The following is a 24,166-nucleotide window of genomic DNA, read 5'->3' as shown; positions in this document are numbered from 1 at the left end:
AGTATCTATATGTAATAACAATATGTCCCATACGTATTATATACATGTCAGTATCTATATGTAATAACAGTATGTCCCATACATTTATATACACGTCAGTATCTATATGTAATAACCATGTCCCATACGTGTTATATACATGTCAGTATCTATATGTAATAACCATATGTCCCATACATGTTATATACATGTAGGTATCTATATGTAATAATAATATGCCCCATACATTTATATACATGTCAGTATCTATATGTAATAATCATGTCTCATACATTTATATACATGTAAGTATCTACATGTAATAACAATGTGTACCATACGTGTTATATACATGTAAGTATCTATATTTAATAACAATATGTCCCATACGTATAATATACATGTAAGTATCTATATGTAATAACAATATGTCCCATACATTTATATACATGTCAGTATCTACATATAATAACAATATGTCCCATGTGTATTATATACATGTAAGTATCTATATGTAATAACAATATGTCCCATACATTTATATACATGTCAGTATCTACATATAATAACAATATGTCCCATGTGTATTATATACATGTAAGTATCTATATGTAATAACAATATGTCCCATGTGTTTGAGACAGATCGGAGCTCTTTACAAACTCAGCTGGCTCTGTAGGTCAGACCTGTGTTTTCTCTAGTTTTACTACAAACAAATACAAACACACACAAACAGAGTCAGGAGTGTGTGAGCACTGAGGAAGTGGAGAAGAGAGGAGGGAGCTTCCTGTTTGTAAACACAAATTAAAGCGATAGTCTAGGATAAAACTCTAGTTTCCCCCATTTTACCCCGAATACAGCCACTCTGAGACACGTTTGGTGTCTGAAGTTTGTTTCTTCAGTTAATGGAAGCTTGTAGTCCCCATTACAGCTTAAAGCTTACAGCCAGTTAGCCAACTGCATTTGTCTCACACTTGCTTGTCTCAAACCATGTGGAGTTGTTCAGTGGTTTCCGATACTGTGTGACAGACTGTTATCTATAAACATGGACTAAGGCACACTACATGGCCAAAAGTATGTGGACACATGCATCCCATTCCAAACCATGGGCATTAATATAGAGTTGGTCCCTCCTTTGCAGCTAAAACAGCTTCCACTCTTCTGGGAAACTTTCTACAAGATGTTGGAGAGAGTCTGTGGGAATTTGTGTCCATTCAGTCAGAAGAGCATTTGTGAGGTCAGACCCTGATGTTGGACAAGAGGGTCTGGTTCACAAGCTCTATTCTAGTTCATCCCAAAGGTGTTCAGTGGGGTTGAGGTCAGGGCTCTGTGCAGCCACTGGAGTTCCTCCACACCAAACTGGTCACTCCATGTCTTTATGGAGCTGCTTTGTGCACAGAGGCTCAGTCATGCTGGAACAGGAAAGGTTCTTCCCCAAACTGCTGACACAAAGCTGGAAGCAGATAACTGTGTAAAATGTCTTTGTGCTGCAGCATCAACATCACCCTTCACTGGAACTGAGAGCCCAAACCCTGAAAACCAGCCCAGCCCATCATCCCTCTTCCACCAAACTGTACTGTTGGCTCTGCATTCCGGTAGGTAACGTTCTCCTGACATCCACCAAACCCAGACTCATCATCAGACTGACAGATAGAGAAGCTGATTCATCACTCCAGAGAACACGGTTCCACTGATCCAGAGTCCAGTGGCGGCGCTTTACACCACTCCAGCCGACGCTTGGCATCGCGCATAGTGATCTTAGGCTTGTGTGCAGCTGCTCAGCCATGGAGGCTCATTTCATGAAGCTCCTAATACACAGTTCTGGTGCTGATGTTGCTTCCAGAGGCAGTTTGGGACTCTGTAGTGATTGATGCACAAAGGATAGGTGATTTTTATGCGATATGTGCTTCAGCACTCAGCAGCCCCACTCTGTGAGTTAGAGTGGTCTATCACTTCGTGGCTGAGCTGTTGCTGCTCCTGGATGCTTCCATTTCACATTAGTAGCACTTACAGTTGTCTGGGGCAGATCTAGCAGGATGGAAATTTCACAAACTGACTTGTGGCAGAGGTGGCATCCTACGTCAGTGCCTTGTTTAAAGACATTGAGCTCCTCAGTGCGATCCTCTACTGCAGGTGTTTGTCTATGGAGATTGCAAGGCTTTGTGATTCATTTTATCCACCTGTTAACAATGGGTGTGTACAGAGTCAGACGGACTGTTTATTGTTGCTGGAGATTTCAACCATGCCAATCTGAAGTCAGTACTGCCCAAAATTCATCAGTATGTGGGGGCTAACGTGCTGGATCTTGTTTACACAAACATCCCCGGCGCGTACAGGGCCGAACCCCGCCCCCACTACGGCTACTCAGACCACACCTCTGTGATGCTCACTCCAGCATACAGATCGCTCATCAGACGCGCCAAACCAGACCAGAAGCGACTGAGAACCTGGCCGCCAGGAGCTATCTCTGCTCTTCAGGACTGTTTTGAGCACACTGACTGGGAGATGTTCAGAGAAGCAGCAACCTCCGGTGACTCCATCAACCTGGAGGAGTATACAGAATCAGTGACTGGCTACATCAGCAAGTGCACCGATGATGTTACTGTCTCCAAACTCGTCACAACTCACCCCAACCAGAAACCATGGATGACTGCAGAGGTGCGCATGCTACTGAGAACCCGTGACAAGGCTTTCAAGTCAAGGGACAGAGCAAGCCTCAGGATAGCAAGAGCCAAGCTTTCCTGGGCCATCAGAGAGGCTAAGCGTGCCTACTCAAAGAAAATCCACAATCACTTTCAAAACACTGCTGACACACGGCGCATGTGGCAGGGCATCCAGGCCATCACCAATTACATCACACCTCCACCTGCTCGTGACAGTGATGCCTCCCTTCCAGATGCACTTAGTAACTTCTATGCTCGGTTTGAAGCACAGAAAACCACATCTCCTCCAAGTGAACAGGTACTGTGCCTGCTGATGTGCGGAGAACTCTACACAGAGTCAACCCCCAAAAAGTCAAGTGAAGGTTTATTTATATAGCTTTTTACAACAGGTGTTGTCACAAACCAGCTTTACAGAAAAATCCGCGTCCGAGCCCCCAAAACTAAGGAGATGGTTGTTGATTTCCGAAGAGTGCGGTGACCACCCCCCACTGAACATCACTGGCTGTGGAAACCGTCAGGAGCACCAAGTTTCTCGGTGAGAACCTCACCTGGTCCCTCAACACCAACTCCATAGCCAAGAGAGCCCAGCAGCGCCTCTAATTCCTGCGGAGACTGAAGAAGGCTCATCTCCCCCCTCCCATCATCACCATGTTCTACAGGGGGACTGTGGAGAGCATCCTGAGCAGCTGCATCATCGCCTGGTTTGGGAATTGAACCGCCTCCGACCGTAAGACCCTACAGCGCATAGTGAGGACACCTGAAAAGATCATCGGGGTCTCTCTCCCCTCCATCACGGACATCTACACCACGCGTTGTATCCGGAAAGCCACCAGCATTGTGGACGACCCCATCCGTCCCTCACACGGGCTTTTCTCACTGCTGCCGTCTGGCAGAAGGTACCGGAGCATCCGTGCCATCACTACCAGACTCTGCAACAGCTTTGTCCCTCAAGCGATCAGGTTTTTAAACTCACAATGACTGAACTGAACTGAACCCCCCCTCCCCCCCATACGTATAGCTATAGCATACATTAGCAGGGCTAAAAAGAGCAGCAGCCATCTTTAGGTCTGAATGTATACATTCAGCACGTCATAAAGTCTCCTTGTTTTTTTTCCGATCACTAAAACTTCTGTAGATTAACATTTTAAATTATTTTTCTCACAAAACTAATTTCTACATCCAAACAAAAACAGACCAACATTTCTCAACAAATATTAGTTTTTAAAATATTTTTATTGACTTTTTTCTTTTTAGAAAACAGAGTTATTCCATCATCTTATAAACTGAAACTGTCCACCTCACTCAACAACAACACAACTGGGTAAAATTCCAACTTTAGATTTAAAAAGGAAAGAAAAAAAAACCCACACATATAACCAAACATAACATCAATGAGAAAAAACATTAACATAAAAACAAAAACCACATTCAAGATTCAAGCAGCCTAAAATAAAACTCTGAAATACTACAAAGAATTTTAACCTAAAACAGTGACAAACAATGGCACGAAGTCCAACTGCAGAAGAAGAAACAAACAAAAGAATTCAACAGAACGAGTCCCATTCTGTCCATAAGCAAAACGAGTAATGTCTGTGGACCTACAGTGAGCATCGGCTTTATCCCGTCACAATGCTACCACAGTAAATCTAAATCTAAAACTCAGACGAGGATGAAGTCTGGAACCGAAGTGGCAAAATTACAAAAAATAACACATAAAAATCCCAGAACTACAGCTGACAAAGCTTAAATAAGCAAAAACCCCAAATCAGAAATGTACCAAACTACAGCTGAACAAAAACAACGAATACAAACAAAATTAAATCAAAATGAAAATTACATTTCATAACAAATGAGATGAAGTCAAACACAGCCAACCTGACATTTAGCTTTATAGATCTGGACCAAAAAAAGAAGAAAAAGAAAAAAAAAAAAAACACTTCTATTCTGGCCTGGTTCTAATGTCTGTTTAACATAAATAAACATAATAAACAGAGAAAAAATTGGGAAAAAAAATACAAGAAAAAAAATAAAACTTTCTAAAACAAAAAAACTTAAAAAAAAATATCCCATAATATCCTGTGCTATTTAAAAAAGAAAAAAAAAGGAAAATAACTGTAAAAATTATAGCTGGGCCTGGCTGCAGTCTTTGTTCAGAGATATGAAAGAATAATTTAACATATTAAAAAAAGAGAGAAAGATTCTAACAGTTACTTCTGGAGCAGAAAAAAAGAAGAAACAACACAAACTCCTGTTTAAAACTACGGGAAAAAAAATAAAGAAAGAGAAAAAAGTGGGGAAAAAAAACAAAAAAATATATGTTCTGAAACAAAAACTGAAAAATAAAAAAATTGTTATTTAAAACAAATATATATATATGTAAATCCTGCCCTGGCCTGGCTGCAGCCTCTGTTCACAGATATGAAAAATGGGAAAAAATAAAATAAAAAATACATAAATAAAAGAAAGAAGCATTCTGTATTGAACCATCATTGCCAATATAATAAAATATCATCAATAGTCTCTGTCCCATAAAAACGGCTTTGATCTAAACGAACCCAAATTCAGCTTCTCACCTCAGCATCACTGACTGTTAGTTATAAATAATACAGTTACAGCTTCATATTCATATAGATCTGCAGTGGGTGTGCATGAATTAAACCATTAAGGCAAAGGATCCTGAGGAAGTTAAACAATAAGTCTCCACGTTAGGAACACACACACACACACACACACACACACACACACACACACACACACTGCATTAGCATACATTAACTATATGCACAAATAAGTGCTTCCATCGTAATAAAGTCTGTACACAAACAAAAGCAACACGTTCATCATCCATTTCAGTATCATTTACATACAAATTACACCTTCTTTTACACACACACACACACACACACACACACGCACACACACACACGCACACACACACACACACACAATACTGTGCAAAAGTCAGAGACCCCCCCCCTTCATTTCTTTTATATTCACTCAAGTACAAGTTATAGAAATCAGTGATTTTCCATAACTTGAGCTTAAAAACTGATTAAAAGCTCCAGAGAAAATGTGGCTCCTAACAACCACCTGGAAGAGCTGGTCGACCCCAAACCTGCCCCCATCAGATAAACAGCACTTAAAGCTTTCGTCTCTGAGAGAGAGGAGAAAATCAAGCTGATCAGATCTGAAAACATCCACAGGTGTTTCTGTCCATCCTTCCACTGTGAGAAGACGACTCAGCGCTGTGGGTCTGAAAGGATGTGTAGCTGATCAAGAAGAACCTCACTGAGAAAAGGAGATGGACACATCAAACAAAGAAGCTGAACGATGGACTGACCACCCCAGAGTCCAGACCTCAACACCACTGAATGTGTTTGATTACTTCAGAAAATCATCAACCAGCTTCTCAGACTGAACTTTGGAGGTGTGTCTGCAGATTCTTTGAGGAACTGAAAGTGAGTCTCCTGAAAAGAAAGGAAGCTGGAATAAAAGGAAAGAGTGACTCACTGATGTTGGGGTTTCAGAGTCATTTACTATTAAAGATGTGTTTTCTGCTTTTTAATGACTCTGAAAAATGAATTACTTGTACTTAACGGCCGTTTTGACTGGAAATAAAACGAATGAAGGGGGGGGTCTCTGACTTTTGCACAGTACTCTACACACAGTACTCAGCTGTATTTCTCTCAAACTCAGAATAAACTGAAAACTCTATAAATATATGTATATACACACAGGTAAAGAACAGTCACAAGCCTTCTCTCTCCTTCTTTCCTGCTTTCGCTCCTTTTAAAGCCAGTTTTAATGCTGTTCTGAAGTGGACACGGAATAATCTACCTCTTCTTTCTCTCTCTCTCGTTTGTTTTTCTCACTCACAGTTGATTGGCAGCAGATATTAACACTTACATTAAGTAAACGCAGGTCTTTCGCTTCCTTCTTTAATAAAAAAAGAGTGAAAATGAGGGAGAGAGAGAGAGAGAGAGAGGGAGGGAGAGAGATGGGGGGAAAAGAAAACGAGTTTCTGACTGAATACAGCTCTCTATCACTCTTCTTCTGGCCGAAGCTCAGAACAGGTTCTCCTCAAAAATGGCCATCAGGTCGCTCTGGAAGTTCATGTCGATCGTTGCTGCCATCTAGAGGACAGAGAAGAGAACACACAGAGATAATACTGTCAACAGTGCAGCGTAGATTAAGATATATATATATATATATATATATATATATATATATATATATATATATATATATATATATATACACACCATATGTTTTTATTTTTACATGTTTGCACAATGGAAGTATTTATGAGTGAGAATTAAAGTCTTTAACACACAGAACATGGTTTATTTGTGTGATTATTCGGACGTCAGTGAATCTATTCCAACACGTGTTACATCAACTGATATCTTACGGACCAAACACAAAACCATGCTGTAAATTAGAAAAACAATTCAGTACCTGCTATAAATGATTCAGTATCTACTATAAATGATTCAGTAACCGCTATCAATGACCCAGTATCGGCTATATGCGACTCAGTAACTACTACAAATTATTAACTATCTACTGTAAATGATTCAGTACCTGCTATACATGATTAAGTATCTACTAAAATGATTCAGTAACTGCTATCAATGATTCAGCACTTGCTATAAATGATTAAGTATCTTCTTTAATGATTCAATATTTGCTATAAAGGATTAAGTATCTACTATAATGATTCAATACCTGCCATAAATGATTCAGTAACTGCTATAAATGATTATGTACCTGCTATAAATGATTCATTACCTGCCATAAATGATAAAGTATCTACTATAATGATTCAGCACCTGCTATAAATGATCAATTATCTACTATAAATTATTCAGTGACTGCTATAAATGATTCCGTAACTACTATAAATGATTCAGTACCTGCTATAAATGATTCTGTAACTACTGTAAATGATTCAGTACCTGCTATAAATGATTCTGTAACTACTATAAATGATTCAGTACCTGCTATAAATGATTCCGTAACTACTATAAATGATTCAGTACCTGCTATAAATGATTCCGTAACTACTATAAATGATTCAGTACCTGCTATAAATGATTCCGTAACTACTATAAATGATTCAGTACCTGCTATAAATGATTCCGTAACTACTATAAATGATTCAGTACCTGCTATAAATGATTCCGTAACTACTATAAATGATTCAGTACCTGCTATAAATAATTCCGTAACTACTATAAATGATTCAGTACCTGCTATAAATAATTCCGTAATTACTATAAATGATCCAGCAACTACTATATGTGTCTTATGTCTCACCGCCTCTCTCCTCCTCCTCTCCTGCTCTCTCCTGCGTAACAGCTCCCTCTGGTGGTCCGTGGTGGGCGTGTTGGAGCGGGGCTGGGCCTGTGGTTGGGGTGGCGGTGTCTGACTCGGCCGCTGTGGAGGAGTGAGAGATTCACTCTGGACCTTACGGACCTCCTCACAGACCTCCTCACTGAGGGGCAAGAAGACACAAGAGAAGAAACATTTGACGTCGTTAGTGACACATAAGAATGCAGTTCACAGTGCTTTATGATCAACCAATCAATCTGTTTATTTACTGAGCTACTGTTTATTTACTGAGCCACTGTTTATTTACTGAGGGTAACCGACTGGAAACAGCTGAAGGCCGCTGCTGTTTCTGTTAAACCCATGCGGGAGTGATCAGCTGTGGAGTGAGTGGGAGGAGTGATCAGCTGTGGAGTGAGTGGGAGGAGTGATCAGCTGTGCTCTCACCGCGGTTTGTCGTGTTCTCTGCGCACTCTCTCTCTCTCCCTCTCTCTCTCAGCCTGCAGCGCTCTCTCTCTCTCCTCCTTCTCCCGCGCCACCCGGCGGAACTGTTCGAAACTGTCGCTGGACGAACGAGCCAATGAGGAGCCGGAAGAGGAAGAGGAGGCGGGTCTTTGGGCCAAACTCGCCCAGGAACCCATACTCTTCATCTTCATCTCCTACAGAGAGAGAGAGAGAGAGAGAGAGAGAGATACAAAGAATAAAAAGAGAGAGAGACATAGAGAGAAAGAGAATAAAGAAAGAGAGAGAGAGACAGAGAATAAAGAGAGAGAGAGAGACAGATAGAGAAAGAGAATAAAGAGAGAGAGAGATACAGAGAATAGAGAGAGAGATACAGAGAATAAAGAGAGAGAGAGAATAAAGAGAGAGAAAGAGAATAAAGAGAGAGAGAGAGATACAGAGAATAAAGAGAGAGAGAGAGATACAGAGAATAAAGAGAGAGAGAGAGAATAGAGAGAGAGAAAGAATAAAGACAGTTCATTTTAATAGAATTCTTATTGTATATAACATTATTTATGTAAATTAGTAGCATCATAACAGAATAACTGTATTTATCTTCAACAAAACTGGTTTTATTTTATTGTAAACAGTGACTCAATTTTATTGTGATTATATTGTGGATATATAATTATTCTTTAAATGAACATCTAATGGAACCAATTTAACTGTTCTGATTATTCTGATTGTGTTTATTTAAATGTGCTGATTATTCAGATTTATATTTATTTAAAATGTGATTATTCTGATTTGTATTTAAATGTTCCGAGGTGTCCGATTAGTCAAATTAGTTCAATGTTCTGCTGTGTCTGATTTGTAGTTAAATGTTCTGCTGTGTCTGATTTGTAGTTAAATGTTCCACTGTGTCTGATTTGTAGTTAAATGTTCCGCTGTGTCTGATTCATAGTTAAATGTTCCGCTGTGTCTGATTCATAGTTAAATGTTCCGCTGTGTCTGATTCGTAGTTAAATGTTCCGCTGTGTCTGATTCGTAGTTAAATGTTCCGCTGTGTCTGATTTGTAGTTAAATGTTCCGCTGTGTCTGATTTGTAGTTAAATGTTCCGCTGTGTGATTTGCAGTTAAATGTTCTGCTGTGTCTGATTTGCAGTTAAATGTTCCGCTGTGTCTGATTTGTAGTTAAATGTTCTGCTGTGTCTGATTTGTAGTTAAATGTTCCGCTGTGTCTGATTTGTAGTTAAATGTTCTGCTGTGTCTGATTTGTAGTTAAATGTTCTAAAATGTCTGATTTGTAGTTAAATGTTCCGCTGTGTGATTTGCAGTTAAATGTTCTGCTGTGTCTGATTTGCAGTTAAATGTTCCGCTGTGTCTGATTTGTAGTTAAATGTTCTGCTGTGTCTGATTTGTAGTTAAATGTTCCGCTGTGTCTGATTTGTAGTTAAATGTTCTAAAATGTCTGATTTGTAGTTAAATGTTCCGCTGTGTGATTTGCAGTTAAATGTTCTGCTGTGTCTGATTTGTAGTTAAATGTTCCGCTATGTCTGATTTGCAGTTAAATGTTCCGCTGTGTCTGATTTGCAGTTAAATGTTCCGCTGTGTCTGATTTGTAGTTAAATGTTCCGCTGTGTCCGATTTGTAGTTAAATGTTCCGCTGTGTCTGATTTGTAGTTAAATGTTCCGCTGTGTCTGATTTGTAGTTAAATGTTCCGCTGTGTCTGATTTGTAGTTAAATGTTCCGCTGTGTCTGATTTGTAGTTAAATGTTCCGCTGTGTCTGATTTGTAGTTAAATGTTCCGCTGTGTCTGATTTGTAGTTAAATGTTCTGCTGTGTCTGATTTGTAGTTAAATGTTCTAAAATGTCTGATTTGTAGTTAAATGTTCCGCTGTGTGATTTGCAGTTAAATGTTCCGCTGTGTCTGATTTGTAGTTAAATGTTCCGCTATGTCTGATTTGCAGTTAAATGTTCCGCTGTGTCTGATTTGTAGTTAAATGTTCCGCTGTGTCTGATTTGTAGTTAAATGTTCCGCTGTGTCTGATTTGTAGTTAAATGTTCTGCTGTGTCTGATTTGTAGTTAAATGTTCTAAAATGTCTGATTTGTAGTTAAATGTTCCGCTGTGTGATTTGCAGTTAAATGTTCTGCTGTGTCTGATTTGTAGTTAAATGTTCCGCTATGTCTGATTTGCAGTTAAATGTTCCGCTGTGTCTGATTTGTAGTTAAATGTTCCGCTGTGTCCGATTTGTAGTTAAATGTTCTGCTGTGTGTGATTTGTAGTTAAATGTTCCGCTGTGTCTGATTTGTAGTTAAATGTTCCGCTGTGTCCGATTTGTAGTTAAATGTTCCGCTGTGGCTGATTTGTAGTTAAATGTTCCGCTGTGTCTGATTTTTATTAAATGTTGTGATGTTTGCTCAGGGTTCAGAGAGCAGACACACCTTTTTTGGAGCGATGGGTGTTTTCGCCTCATGTTTGATTTTGTCCTGTACAGATGGGGGCAGAGTTGGAGCACTTGATGAGCGGAGCCCTAAACTCCCCACAGGTTTTAGGGGAGCTCCTGATTGGATACGGAGGAGATCAGACAGACAGAGAAATAATTAAACAAGTCAAGATTATTAGCGCTGACCAGGAGGAGACAGACTACACAGAAACTACTCACCACTACGGCTGGGTTTAGTTTCAGACGGACTGACTGGAGACGAGCGCAGTCTCTCCTGTTTCACCAAAACCTGCACAACAACACGGAATTAGCATAGCACAGAATTACAGCCCAGCACAACAACATGGAATTAGCATAGCACTGAATTAGCATAGCACTGAATTAGCATAGCACTGAATTACAGACCAGCACAACAACATGGAATTAGCATAGCACAGAATTAGCATAGCACTGAATTAGCATAGCACTGAATTACAGACCAGCACAATAACACAGAATTAGCTTAGCACAAATTTCCAGCTGGCACAATGTCTCCAGCCTATGTCTGGGCAGTCGTGGGCTGGAGGTTAGGGAACCAGCCTTGTGACCGGAAGGTCGCCGGTTTGATCCCCTGAGCCGACAGTACGTGACTGAAGTGCCCTTGAGCAAGACACCTAACCCCCAACTGCTCCCTGGGTGCTGTAGACAGGGTTGCCCACCGCTCCAGGCAAGTATGCTCACTGCCCCCTAGTGTGTGTGTTCACTAGTGTGTATGTGGTGTTTCACTGCATGGGTTAAATGCGGAGGTGAAATTTCCCCGCTGTGGGACTAAGAGTTACTTAATCCTAATAACCAGGAATTAGCATAGCAGAAATAGCATGGCACTGAATTACAAACCAGCAGAATTAGCATAGCACAAATTTACAAACCAGCACAATAACACGGATTTAGCATAGCACTGAATTACAAACCAGCAGAATTAGCATAGCGCAAAATAACCCTAAGTATAATTACACACAACTAGCATAACACAGAATTAGCATAGAACAGAATAACCCTTAGCAGAATTAGGCAGATTTAACACAGCCCAGAGTTACAAGACTAGAACAGACTAGAAACAATTCCATACCAGCAGCAACTGACTAGTACAGTCATGTTATTCACATACAGAAACAAATACACTCACTCGTTTACTGCGCTGTGAGCTGACAGGAGGAGAGCGATGAACCATTGAGTGGAACTCTGACATCAGCAGGGAAGAGCTTTCCTTTAGTGGACCTATCGAAAAAGTTTTGAACACAGAAATAGTATTTGTAGAGCGCTTTTCACTGTAGTTGAAGAAGCTCAACATTTCAAGTGAGAACATGCAGTCTAAAAATGTTATTTATATGTGATTCAAACATCTCGTATAACTGAGCACAGCAGCATAGAAGTGATAGCCACATAAACAACAGATCAGTAAATAAAGGGAGAACAGAAGGGGCCTAGAACAGAGCCCTGTGGGACACCACATTACACTATTCTGTTCTGAAAACTTCTTTTACTCAAAAAACTGATATAAGTGTGTGTAATAACGAAATATCTGTCCAGACGGGTTCAGACGTCATTTCCTGAATATGTGTCTCAGTAGGTTTCAAATTCCACGAGTGGGTTTTCACCATCTGTCTCCCATTAACGGATTTTATCCTGCATTAACCCCACTTCAGTTTTTCTTAGTTTATTCTGCTTCTTTACATTAATTACTTTAACATAGTTTTAAATCTGGCTCATGGAGTCCCTCAGTTGTGTCTTTGACAGAATTCACAACATCAGCACTACAGTGTATGAAACCACTACAGCATGGAAAGCTTACCTAGACTAAAAAGGTTTGAGATGATGAATAAATTTATTAAAGCAGGATTATACTTAATTTTGAGCAGATGATTATAGGGATAAGACATGAATCAACTTTATATCAAAATTTGAATATGAAAGAGTGCCATTTTCAAATCAGAAAAAAATATTGTATTAAAATACTGTCTTAACATTTTTAAGTGGGGAAGTTTAACCCAAAAACATGGAGCTGGTGAGCTGCATGTGGATGAGTTAGACCAATCAGAAGAAACCAAACATCCATGCAATCAAGCCTTGAGACAGTGGAAAAACAGTTGGCCAAAAAAAGGCCTGGGCCTTAATTTAGAGAAAATAATTACAATTTAAATCACAATCTCAAAATTGGTCAGAAAAATCGCAATAAGATATTTAACTCTAGCTGATTATTTTTTTATAATATTTTCTATTGGTTTTATGTTTTATTCTTCCGTGACCTAATGACAGCTAATACTGGCACATGGTAACCTTTGCTGTCTTGTCTTTGGGTAGTCATAGGCAGGTTCTGGTCAGTTTTGGACCGAATTTTGTTCTACTTGGGCCGGGTTCAGGCTCTAAACTTGATGCTGTGGTTTCGTGTCAGGTTGGGTTCTGACAGAATTTAATGGGGCTCGGGTTGGATTCAGACACAAAACACGGACAGAAATTCAGGGGCTGTACTCAGACCACTTTTATTTTCAATAAAAGCTCCAGCTCTCACCCAGTGGAGACGACTGTTGAGATGTTCCTGCTACTGAGCTCGGCTGCAGCACAGCTGGCGGGTGGGAGAGTGAATGCGTTTGTGCTCTGTCGGTGTGCATCTGTATGCCAGCCTGAAGAGACTGCAAACACAACTGCACCTGCATTCACACAAAAACATGAAAAGAATTTAATAAAACTACACTCTAATCACATCTAAGCACCATACTTACACCTTTTGAGTAATTAAGTATATTTTTTCCTTCCAAATTTGAATTAAAGGTCTTACTTCAGCAAATTATCAAACTACAAATCCACCCAGGGTAAGACACTTGGTTTTAAGCCCTCACCCCTTTTGTACTTTCTGTCCACATGGGACTCTGGGAACTTTTATGCACATTATGTTGGACTGCCCAAAAGTTTATGCTTTTTGGGAGAAGGTTGTTGATTCTCTCTCTTCTCTGACCGAGATATACTCCCCCATGGACCCTGACCTTCATTTACTTAATGATAGCTCTAAGAAGATCCCGGAAAATATGGCTTTCTGGTTTAACTGCAGCACAAAGGCGTCCAGCATTGTCTGTCCCCTCACAACCTGTCCATACGGCACTGGTTCCATACCTTATTGTATATCTGAAACTATCATCTGCGTGAATTAGCAACGCTGCCCCTAGAACTCTTGATTACGGAAGTCATGAGGCCATGAGGTAGATATGATTTCCTGGATTGTTTTCTTGAGATAACGAGTTAACTATCAAGTTAATTATCCTGTGATCTCAAGATAAAGTTGTTATCTTGAGATAACAAGTTAAGGGTCTTGTGATCACAAGACAACAAAGTTGTTATCTTTAGTAGACGGGTTATCTCAATATAACAATCCAGAAAATTATAGCAACAGCTCATGGCCTCTCCGGACTTCCGTACTTGATACACGGATTCACGGAATATCTAAAGTCAGGACCCTTGTGCTCACTTAACTGTGTTAAGGTGTAAATGAAGTAACTCAATTTTCATGTGTCCTGTGTTGTATCTATGACTTTTTCTTGTTTGTAAATCCTATGTGTGTGTGGGTCGGGGCTGGAATGGGGGGGGGGTTGTGTTTTTTTTTCTTTAAATGGAAAATAATAAAACATGAATTACAAAAAATCTACAAATCCAATTAGGTACAATTTTCAAACAGACGCAAAAGTCTATAACACTGTGTGGTAACTTTCACTGTTTCGATAAGCAAACTAGCTGCTCTCTAGAGTATCAAATTGTTCAATTTAAGAGCCTTGAGATGTCAGAATTCTGTTCACTCTGCATATCTGGAAACAACTGCGATGTCCCCAGATGTCTGATTGACAATTATCACATCAGCATCTTGGGCTAGATTGTCGGTAGGCTACTCTGAATGCACTTTTGATGAAGAGCAAGGGCTGGTATGCATTTCCTGACAAACTGAGACCAAAAGTGGTCGGTCGTCGTACAAATGTTACGCAACTGTCTCTTGGTATGCAATATTCTTGATGGGAGGCAGCAATCCACCACCCCATCAATATCAACAACAACAACTGGATCTCCATGTTTAAGCAAAGTTAGAGGCTCCTGGAAGATTGAATTTCAAATTGATTTGCTGATCCACTAGACCCCTTTGTAGCTGAGATCTTAGCACTTCATTGCTTAATCGTCAGTGCAAGCTGGAAGGCATTTGCATCCAAACTTTTCAATAAATCAAAGAGGATACAGGTTGTATGGCATTCGAAGATCATCTCCAGGGTTTCTCATGGTGGCCACTGAACAATCAGAACAAAGAAACATCAGAAGGTCTATTCAGGCTCCTCTTGTTTGACCATAACCTCTAAAAAAGAACAGTGACCTGTGAGGCATGGTGGGACATTCAGTGTTCTTTGACCTGGTACAAGAGGGAAGCAAGGCATGTGCAGCAACGTCAAACAGCAAAAAATCCCCTGTCTGCAAGGGGTTGGTACACCATCAGAAGGTTCACAAGTCACAGCTGGAAGGCTCTGGAGACAGGTATCCACATAGAATGACTCCTCTACAGATTGTAAGACATCTTCATCCCTTCCGCATTGTCTCAGACATGCCTATTAAAAGCAATGTATAGACATGCATTTGTACATATCTAGGCTCCTCCAGGAAAACTTCAACAAAGGCTAGGTCCTAGGAAGAGAATGTACCTGGTGAAACATTTGGCTCTGGGAGGTGTTGAGAGGCCTTGGTAGAAGAATAAGAAATTAAACACCACTGTGCTGGATGAAGGAAAGGACACACACCAGGAATTGCATTACTTATCCACCTCATCTGGACTGCATCACATCACACATCCTCTGTCAATCAAGTTCATTTATTCAAATTCATAAACCTGAGATTCAGTTGGGTCTTTGGGCATCACTGCCTCCATTCAAGAAGAGATCATCAGGGCCCACATTCATGAAGGTTCCTAGAGTAGGAGTGCTGATCTAGGATCTGTAAAGTAAAGTAATAGTGACAAAGAGAAGAATCTGATTCTAGATCAGCAGCCCTACTTTGAGATGTTTTGTGAAAACAAGGTCTGGTGTTGGTTCCAGGGAGGTAACGTAGCATGTGGATATACTAGATGATTCACAGTCCATCCAAACTCAAGTCTGCTATAGACAACTACAGGCCCAGTTTTGGTACTAACTTTGGTACCAGTTAAATCGATTCCTTGTCTGCGATCAAACGGGTGTAGCCTGCTCCAATGACAAGAAGTGGATGGGCCTTTGGTGTGATCCTTTGGTGAATCTCCTGACATTCTCGAGGCCTTCCTTAGGGTACATGCCTCAGGACCAGGGAAACTTGTGTGGTTGCACTTGTAGCATGGTTTATCTTTAGTGACCCATTGTTGTACCCATTTAGTAATGGGAGAGAGTTCTTACAAAAGAGGCTGAGACATTTGGTCTTGTTTGCCACTTGGCACAGTTATCTCAATGGGTTGAGCACTACCAGTCTGAATCATTGTAGATCACTGCAGTTTGGCTTTAGCGTTTTAGAATGGACTGCTTGTCTTTCTTGCATGCTGGTGGTATCTTGGCTGAGGGTCCTTGCGCCTCTGCTATGACTGTATGCTACTATGCTGAGCACCAAGCTGTTGGGATTCGAGTTGTTGGTGAGGGGTGCCTTGTACCTGTAGGTGCCCTAGAGCAATGGTTCGCAACCCTGGTCCTGGAGGACCACCTGCCCTGTACATAGTACCATCCCAGCTCCCCACACACCTGATCCAACAAATCATCTAATTAACAAGCCCTTCCTGAGTTGAAAAGTGTGTGTTTTTGGCAGGAAAACACAAAAATGTGCAGATCAGGGGGTCCTCCAGGACCAGGACCTGTCCCAAAAGTTGTCATGAAGGTACCTGGGGTGCTTAGTCAGAAGTGAATATCTATCACTTGACATCAGTTCCAGCCCGCAGGGTGCTTCAAACAACACAAGCCTTAGCATTCGGCAGCTGTTCTGCTCTATGTGAGCCAGTGAGGTTGACAGGCAAAAGAAATTCCCGGTTCACAATAAAACTTCAGTGAGAGAGTGGACAGGGAGGCAGGGAAGCCTGTTTAGAGTAGTGCATATTCGCCGGCAAAAGAGGGAGCAACTGAAGTTACCTGACTGAGAGGAAGCGGCGACTCCTCTGCCTCATCTTCTTCATCCTCCAGCAGGGCCTGGGGAGGCTGGGCAGAAAGCTGGCCCAAAAGAGACGGACCCAGAGGGGCTAAGGACTGCAGGGGAGGGGCCGGAGGAAGCGAGAGAGGAAGAGGAGAGGATTTTGGAGGAAGAGAGAGGGGAAGAGGGGAGGACTTCGGAGGGAGGGAGAGAGGAAGAGGAGAAGACTTCGGAGGGAGAGAGAGAGGAAGAGGAGAAGACTTTGGAAGGAGAGGGGCAGCGTGGCTCGTTGGCCGAGAGGGCTGCTGAGGCAAGGCGATGTGGAGAGCTAGAGAGAGCGAGAGACATAAAGAAAAAACAGAATGGATGAAAAAACATATAGGAGAAGACAAAGTGCAATACAGAGCAAGAGAGAAAGAGAAGAGAAAGAGAGAAAGAGAAGAAAAAAGAGAACAGAAAGAAAGACGCCAAAATCATGAGTGGTCATCGTTTTTGTTAATGACACCACAATAAAACAATTAACAAACAATCTGATATGTGTGCATTTGTACCTGGGGAGGGGAGCGGAGCTGGGCTGTGGTTGAGGAAGGGGTGTGTCTCGGCCGGTGTGTGTGTTGCGTTTGCGTTCAGTGTGTGCGACGGTGCTAAAGGTGGGCCGAACTGAGAGTCGAAGCTGTTTCCGAGGAGATGGGATGGTTGCAGTGCCTGGGTGGTGGGGGGCAGGTAAGACAACGGGGCGGTGGACTGAACCACTGCGGCTTGAGTGCTGGGAGGAGGCGGGGCCTCTGCCGGACGTTTTGACCTTTTGACCTCTTTAGCAGCGCGGGGCTTCCTCTTCTGCTTAGGGACCGGCCCTGTCAAAATAGTTGAAGCAACAGCCTGAGAACTCTAATTCACCCAATTCTACCCAATTAAATGTACCCGATTCTATGAGGTAAATAATGTGATCCAGGTAAATGTGCTGGGTTTGAGTGCTGCTGCTACACCTGCATCAAAATAGCATAGCGTAACTACACATTACACCTTGTGCTCAACAATCAGTCTCCTCAAAAATGCAGTCCTTTATTTGACTCTGTAAACAAGCAGCTGATTTTTCATTTTCAAATGTATTTTGTTCCAAAAAATAGCACATAGTAAAAATCCCATCTAACATAATGCATTCAGGGTCGCAACACTGTGTCAAGTTTCCAGTTCAAAATGCAAGACTACTGAGCTTGACTTGGTTGTTGCAGATAACTGAAGCTTGGCAGGTAAAAAAACGAGAATAAATTAGCTACCATGCTAACATTAGCTCAATTAAATCACAGAAAATGACACCTGATACATCCTAACATGGCCCTTAATCACACATTCAGATTATCTATAATTCGAAATGTATAACTGACTCTAAATGTAGGTATTGTGATATAAACTGAGTCTGTTCTACAGTTTCTCATTAGGCTGAGTGAATAACCGACTCTAAATGTAGGTATTGTGATATAAACTGAGTCTGTTCTACAGTTTCTCATTAGGCTGAGTGAATAACCGACTCTAAATGTAGGTATTGTGATATAAACTGATGTACAGTGTGAGTACCTGAAGATTCCTCAGTTTCTGAAGAGTTGGACTCAGTGCTGCCTGATGAAGAGCCCGTCTTCATCTTCATCACATTTGACTTTTCACCTACAGCAGAGAGAACACACTGACTACAATGATTGAATTATAATTTCACAGTGAATATTAATTTTGTCACAACTTCACTGTTGACAAATTTTATTAGACTATCTATTCATTTTAATAGAACTTCATTCTGGACGTTCATTTTATCAGAACTTCATTCAGGACATTAATTTTATTAGAACTTCATTTTGATGATAATTTTATTAGAACTTCACTCTGGGCATTGATTCTATCAGAACTCTGACCTGCAGTCCTCTTCCTCTTGAGGCAGGCCGAGACGTATCTCTCGAGCTCTCTCAACGTCGTGGGTTTCAGCATCTCGAAGTCAATCTCGATCTCATCCGGGTTCGTGTTCTTCAGTGTCGGCTCGCGTGATTGGATGATGTGGACCACACGGCCCAGCTTGTTGCCTGGCAACCGGTTAATGTCCAGGCTCAGCTGCCTCTTCTCCTCCAGAGTCATGGGCTTTTCAGAAGCTTCCTGAGAAACAGCCTCTTCCTCCAACTCCAGCGAAGGGACGAGAGAGGGCGTGGCCAACAAAGGGGCAGCCAGGGAGCGTCCAGGTTTCACATCCTTCCCTCTGAGAGAGGGAGAGAGAGAGAGAGAGAGAGAGAGGGAGAGAGTTAGAGAGAAAGAGAGAGTTAGAGAAAGAGAGAGAGAGAGAGAGAGAGGGAGAGAGGGAGAGAGATAAACAATAAGCAGGGATTAGTGGGAAATGCCTTTAAAAAGGTTCCTCACATTCTCTCTTTTCATTCACAGCAGTGGTTCCAGACACTAAGAGCTTCGTTAGAGAACCAGAGGTGGTTCTTCTACAGCAGCGCTCCTAAAAACCCATTTTTACACTTCTATTTTTTAGAGTGTAGGCTAGCCTGCTAATGTGACCTTACACTTCACTGTCTAGCTTCATAGTCTGATTATTAATTTTTGATAAATATCCTACACACTGTCATTAATGACCAATTGCACTGTCAAAGCTGAATAACTTCTTCATCAAATATATACTTTTAGTACCTTTAGTTCTATTTTTTTATGTATTTCTTTTTTGTTACTTTTTGTTTCTTTTATATTTTGCATCTTACAGTTCATCATTTTATTTGCCTTTACTTTTATTTGACTTTTTGATAACCATTCTTTGTTGTTTTTAGTTCACACTGTAAAGCACTCTTTATTATTATTATTGTCATTATTGTAGCTACAATCGTTGTTTTACTTAACGTTAGCACTGAAAGTTTCTAGACGCAATTAACTTAAAAATCTGCTAATGTTAGCAAAGATAATAAATTCTTTGTTTCAAATTAAGGATTTCCTTCATCTTGTAAATGCAACACAAACACTGATCAAATAGGTTTTTTTATAACTTGATACATTTTTAGAGACAAAACCTTGTATCACCATTTTTGTCTTTTTTTAACAGAATTTAAAAATGCCAGCTGTTGTGTTTATTGTCTTAATATTTCATGATGAACGGACCAACTGAAACACTGCAAAATGACTTGAAAAAAAAATACACTTTTTCATTAACTTCTATTCAAGGTTGAGATTTTTTTCCTTTCTCCTGTAAAGTTGCCATGTTGTACATTGACAGGTTTTTTCTGACAGTGACGATATTCATAATGACATCATGATGTTATTAACTGTTCTTTATTTCCGGTTACCAACTGGTTCCAGGGAAGAACGCTGATTCAGAGTGACTGACTGTTTAAAAGACGATAAGCTAAGTAAAGTCTTAGTTGTGTAAGATGCAGCAGTAATGAGGGCATTATGGGAAATGTAGTTCTTACTCAAGCTTCTTGGCCTTTTTCGGAGGGGTCGATTCCTTAGCAATCTTGTTCTTCCTGATTGGCTGAAACGGTGTGGGCGTGGTCTCTGTGAGAAGCTCCTCCACCAGCAGTGGAGGCGGTCCACTGGTTTTCGTCCGATGCTTCTCTTTCATCTTCTCCTTTTTCTCTTTTTTCTCTTTCTCCTTCTTCTTGGGTTTGCAGGCTGGGGGCTGAGACAGAGCTGCGAGCTGATCGTGGAGGGCCTTCAGCTGTAGGGGGCGACATTGAGCACAATCTTTTTACACCAGGGCCTGAACTATGTATTTATCAGCAGTGATGGCTGTTACACAAAAAACTACATTTAGGAATGAACAACAAATCGATACATTGGAAATAAGGACGTGACAAATTTAGAGTATTTAAGGTTCATTTACTGAAAAATTTTTAACCCATATTAATCAGTAAAGCTGTGATTATGCAGCTGTGAATATGTGTTTGTGATTATACAGTTGTAATTATGTTGTGATTATGCAGCTGTATTTATGTGGTTGTGATTATGTGATTGTGCTGTTGCGATTATGCAGCTGTAATTATGTGGTTGTGATTATGTGCTTGTGATTATGCCGTTGTGATTATGTGGTTGTGATTATGCAGCTGTAATTATGTGATTGAGATTATACAGCTGTGATTATGTCATTGTGATTATGCCGCTGTAATTATGTGATTCTGGTTATGAAGTTGTGATTATGCAGCTGTGATGATGCAGCTATGATTATCTTTGTGTCTGGTTTGAATCAGTTCATAAGATCTGTTCAAACTGCCAGACAAGAGGCCAAAACCAAAATTCACTAAATGACGCTGAGGGTTTCACTCTATTATATCCATACAGGTAAATATGAGCTTCAGGTTGTCACTCTTCATATGCGCTAAAGCTGAGCTCTGTATCGTCTGCTATGCTGCATCACAGACCCTCTTCCAGTCCAAGATTATTCAAACATTAGAAAACTGTATCGGATGAAAATGTTGACAATCAAAAGTTTCAGCTCTGTAAAGTCAGCATTAGTATCAGTTATAACATTGTCATATTTTTTAGGCCCTAATTTACATAAAACACAACAGAACACAAACTCTGTCTTATTCTCTCTCCTTCTCTCTCTCTCACCTGTTCCTGGAGCTCAGCCAATCTCTGAGTGCGTTCCTGATCCAAGCCGTCATCTGAAGATTCTGATTCGTCGGAGGAGGGGCTGGTGGGCGGGGCCTGCGTGGGCTGCTGTTTGACTGGCTGATGGTGGAGGGCTGGAGAGGGGGAGGGCGGAGCGGGCGTGTCCTCTGGCTCATCGGGCATCTTCGCAAATCGCATCTCAAAAACTTCCTAATAAAAAAAAATATTGGGCCTCATTTACCAACTGTTCTTTCCTTAGGACCTTTCTCAAGAACCTAGGGAGATACGGGTGAATTAGCCTAAGGATTAAGGCAGGCCTCCCCCCCCTAACTAATTAGAGAGCAAATGTATGTAAAGCATATGTAATTCATTCAATTATTACTTTTCTTTCAGTATTTTACAACCCTGTTCCCAAAAATGTTGGAAAAACAGAACATAATGATGTGCAAATCATTAAAACTCTATATTTATTTGAAGTACATAGACGACATATCAAATGTTTAGAGGAATGTTATTGTTTCGTGAAAAATATATGCCCATTTTAAATTTGATGCCAACAACACGTTCCCAAAAAATTGGGATGGGGGCATAATTCGTTAGACGACAGGACACTTTTCCACTTCACCTCAGTCCATCTTAAATGAGCTCAGGCCCAGAGAAGGTGGCAGCGTTTCTGGATCCTGTTGCCCATGCAGTGATTTCCACTACAGAATCATCTCTGTTTTTAATGCAGTGCTGCCTGAGGGCCCAAAGATCACGGCCAGCAAATACTGGTTTTTGGCCTTGTCCCTTTCATACAGAGATTTCTCCAGATTCTCAGGTCTTTTAATGATATAATGTACTATAGATGATGAAAAGCAGAAGTTCTTTGCTATTTTATGTTGAGAAACATTATTTTTAAGCATTGCCTACCTCTCTGAGATGCTCTTTTTATACCCAATTGTGTTACTGACTTGTAGCCAATTAACCTAATTATTTGTTAACTGTTCTACCAGGTGTTTTTTTTAGCATTACACAACTTTTTGTTGCCCCTTTCCTGACTTTTCTGAAACATGTTGCTGGCATCAAATTCAAAATGGGCGTACGTTTTTCTAAAAAGATTTTTTTCAGTTTCAATTTTTCAATTTCAGTTTCAACATTTGATTTGTTGTCTTTACATTTTTTTCAATTAAATATATGATTTTAATGATTTGCACATCATTGCATTCTGTTTTTATTTACATTTTGCACAGCGTCCCAACATTTCTGGAAATGAGACTGTAGCATTTTAATAAAAACATAGCATACATGTATTATAATGCTGAAAAATACACTTTTGATACTAGATTGGAATCTACATACCTTCCTCATTTGCATACTATTAAGGCTGAGGATTATGGGATGTAAGGCGTTAATTAAAGACTCTTAAGAGAACGCCCCTCATGCCTGAGTAAGATTTGAATATGTGTTAGTGGTACACCTGTACTGCTCCTCACCTGTAGTTTGCGGGCCATGCCCACCACATCGTGGTCAGGAGGGTTGTATTTGTAACAGTTGGAGAACATCAGCCGGATGTCTGCAGCGAAAGCCTGAGCGTTTGGATACTGACAACTATCCAGCTTCACCTGTACAACACAAACCGCACTCAACACAACGTACAATACCACGTTTACTTTTCTGATCGCAATACCGATACTTAACCTTGAGAATCGTCCGATACGACTATGGAATCCAAAACTTTCCATAAATTTCAAGTTAATCAATGTTCTCTCACTACAATGCCCAGCATGTGTTTTGCAAATAAGTCATAAGACCCTTAAGAAGGGCAGCGGTTAGAGCGCCCCCTGCTGCTTTTCACCTTGATGGTGCTGAGGTCCATGGGGTGTTTGATGATCTCATGGTAGTCATGGAGACCGAGAGCCTTGGTGTCCACCGGTCTGTAGAAGGGCCATGCGTAGGCTGCATGTTTTTTGGCCAACATCTCCTTCAGCAGACCCCGGCAGTAATGCAGCCGTGGGCCGGGGGGTGCCGTCTGACCCCCCACCGCACCCCCGGAGTCCGGCACGTCTCTCCTGGGCCGCCCACTCTCCCGCCGCAGGCGGGGCTCAGTCGCCCCCGGAGACGACTCGCCCAGCTGGTCGCTGGCGGTTGGGGTGGTGGTGTCGGCCTTCCTCTTCTGACTCTTCTTCTGCTGCGGATCAGAATCCAATTCAAAATCAGAACAAAATCAGAACCTTTCGGATTCAATCAAGAATTAGCGCCAGAATTTGTACAGACTGAGAAACAGTTCAGAATCTGTCAAGAATCAGAATCAAAATCAAAATACATCTCAGAATCAGAACACGTTCAGAATTTAAATCAGAAACCATTTAGATTCAGTTGAGAATCAGAATCAGAATCAATACAGAATGAGAAACATTTCAGAATCAGAAACAGAACCGGTTCAAAATTAGTGTCAGAGTCTGTTCTGAATCAGTCGAGAATCAGAATCAAAATCTGAATCATCTCAGGATCAGAACTGGTTCACAATTGGAATCAGAATAACTTCAGAATCAATCAAGAATCAAAACTACATCTGTTCAGAATCAGCTGAGAATCAGAA

General features: G+C 40.9%; 1 protein-coding gene across 2 annotated transcripts in view; it reads right to left on the bottom strand.

The window, feature by feature from the left end:
- Nucleotides 1-6,060: 6,060 nt before the first annotated feature.
- The window catches only part of LOC118798172 (bromodomain-containing protein 3-like), a 24,473-nt gene continuing 6,367 nt past the window's right edge, over nucleotides 6,061-24,166 (bottom strand). The window contains exons 6-20 of one of the 2 annotated variants that reach the window (XM_036557532.1): nucleotides 23,423-23,755; nucleotides 23,061-23,189; nucleotides 21,586-21,795; nucleotides 20,445-20,692; nucleotides 18,909-19,243; nucleotides 18,580-18,666; nucleotides 17,556-17,858; nucleotides 17,007-17,332; nucleotides 13,412-13,550; nucleotides 12,029-12,120; nucleotides 11,083-11,152; nucleotides 10,862-10,980; nucleotides 8,421-8,632; nucleotides 7,962-8,139; nucleotides 6,061-6,775 (exon numbers count right to left, since the gene is read on the bottom strand). In XM_036557532.1, coding sequence (XP_036413425.1) covers nucleotides 6,707-6,775; nucleotides 7,962-8,139; nucleotides 8,421-8,632; nucleotides 10,862-10,980; nucleotides 11,083-11,152; nucleotides 12,029-12,120; nucleotides 13,412-13,550; nucleotides 17,007-17,332; nucleotides 17,556-17,858; nucleotides 18,580-18,666; nucleotides 18,909-19,243; nucleotides 20,445-20,692; nucleotides 21,586-21,795; nucleotides 23,061-23,189; nucleotides 23,423-23,755 — 2,850 coding nt within the window. In that variant the 3' untranslated portion in view covers nucleotides 6,061-6,706. The remainder of the gene's footprint in view (nucleotides 6,776-7,961; nucleotides 8,140-8,420; nucleotides 8,633-10,861; nucleotides 10,981-11,082; nucleotides 11,153-12,028; nucleotides 12,121-13,411; nucleotides 13,551-17,006; nucleotides 17,333-17,555; nucleotides 17,859-18,579; nucleotides 18,667-18,908; nucleotides 19,244-20,444; nucleotides 20,693-21,585; nucleotides 21,796-23,060; nucleotides 23,190-23,422; nucleotides 23,756-24,166) is intronic. The other variant, XM_036557533.1, reaches the window with a different exon arrangement.

The sequence above is a fragment of the Colossoma macropomum genome, unplaced genomic scaffold (assembly GCF_904425465.1).
Source record: "Colossoma macropomum unplaced genomic scaffold, Colossoma_macropomum, whole genome shotgun sequence".
Classification (NCBI taxonomy): Eukaryota; Metazoa; Chordata; class Actinopteri; order Characiformes; family Serrasalmidae; genus Colossoma; species Colossoma macropomum.
Note: the sequence above shows the minus strand (reverse complement) of the source record. Positions and strands in the feature narration are given on the sequence as shown.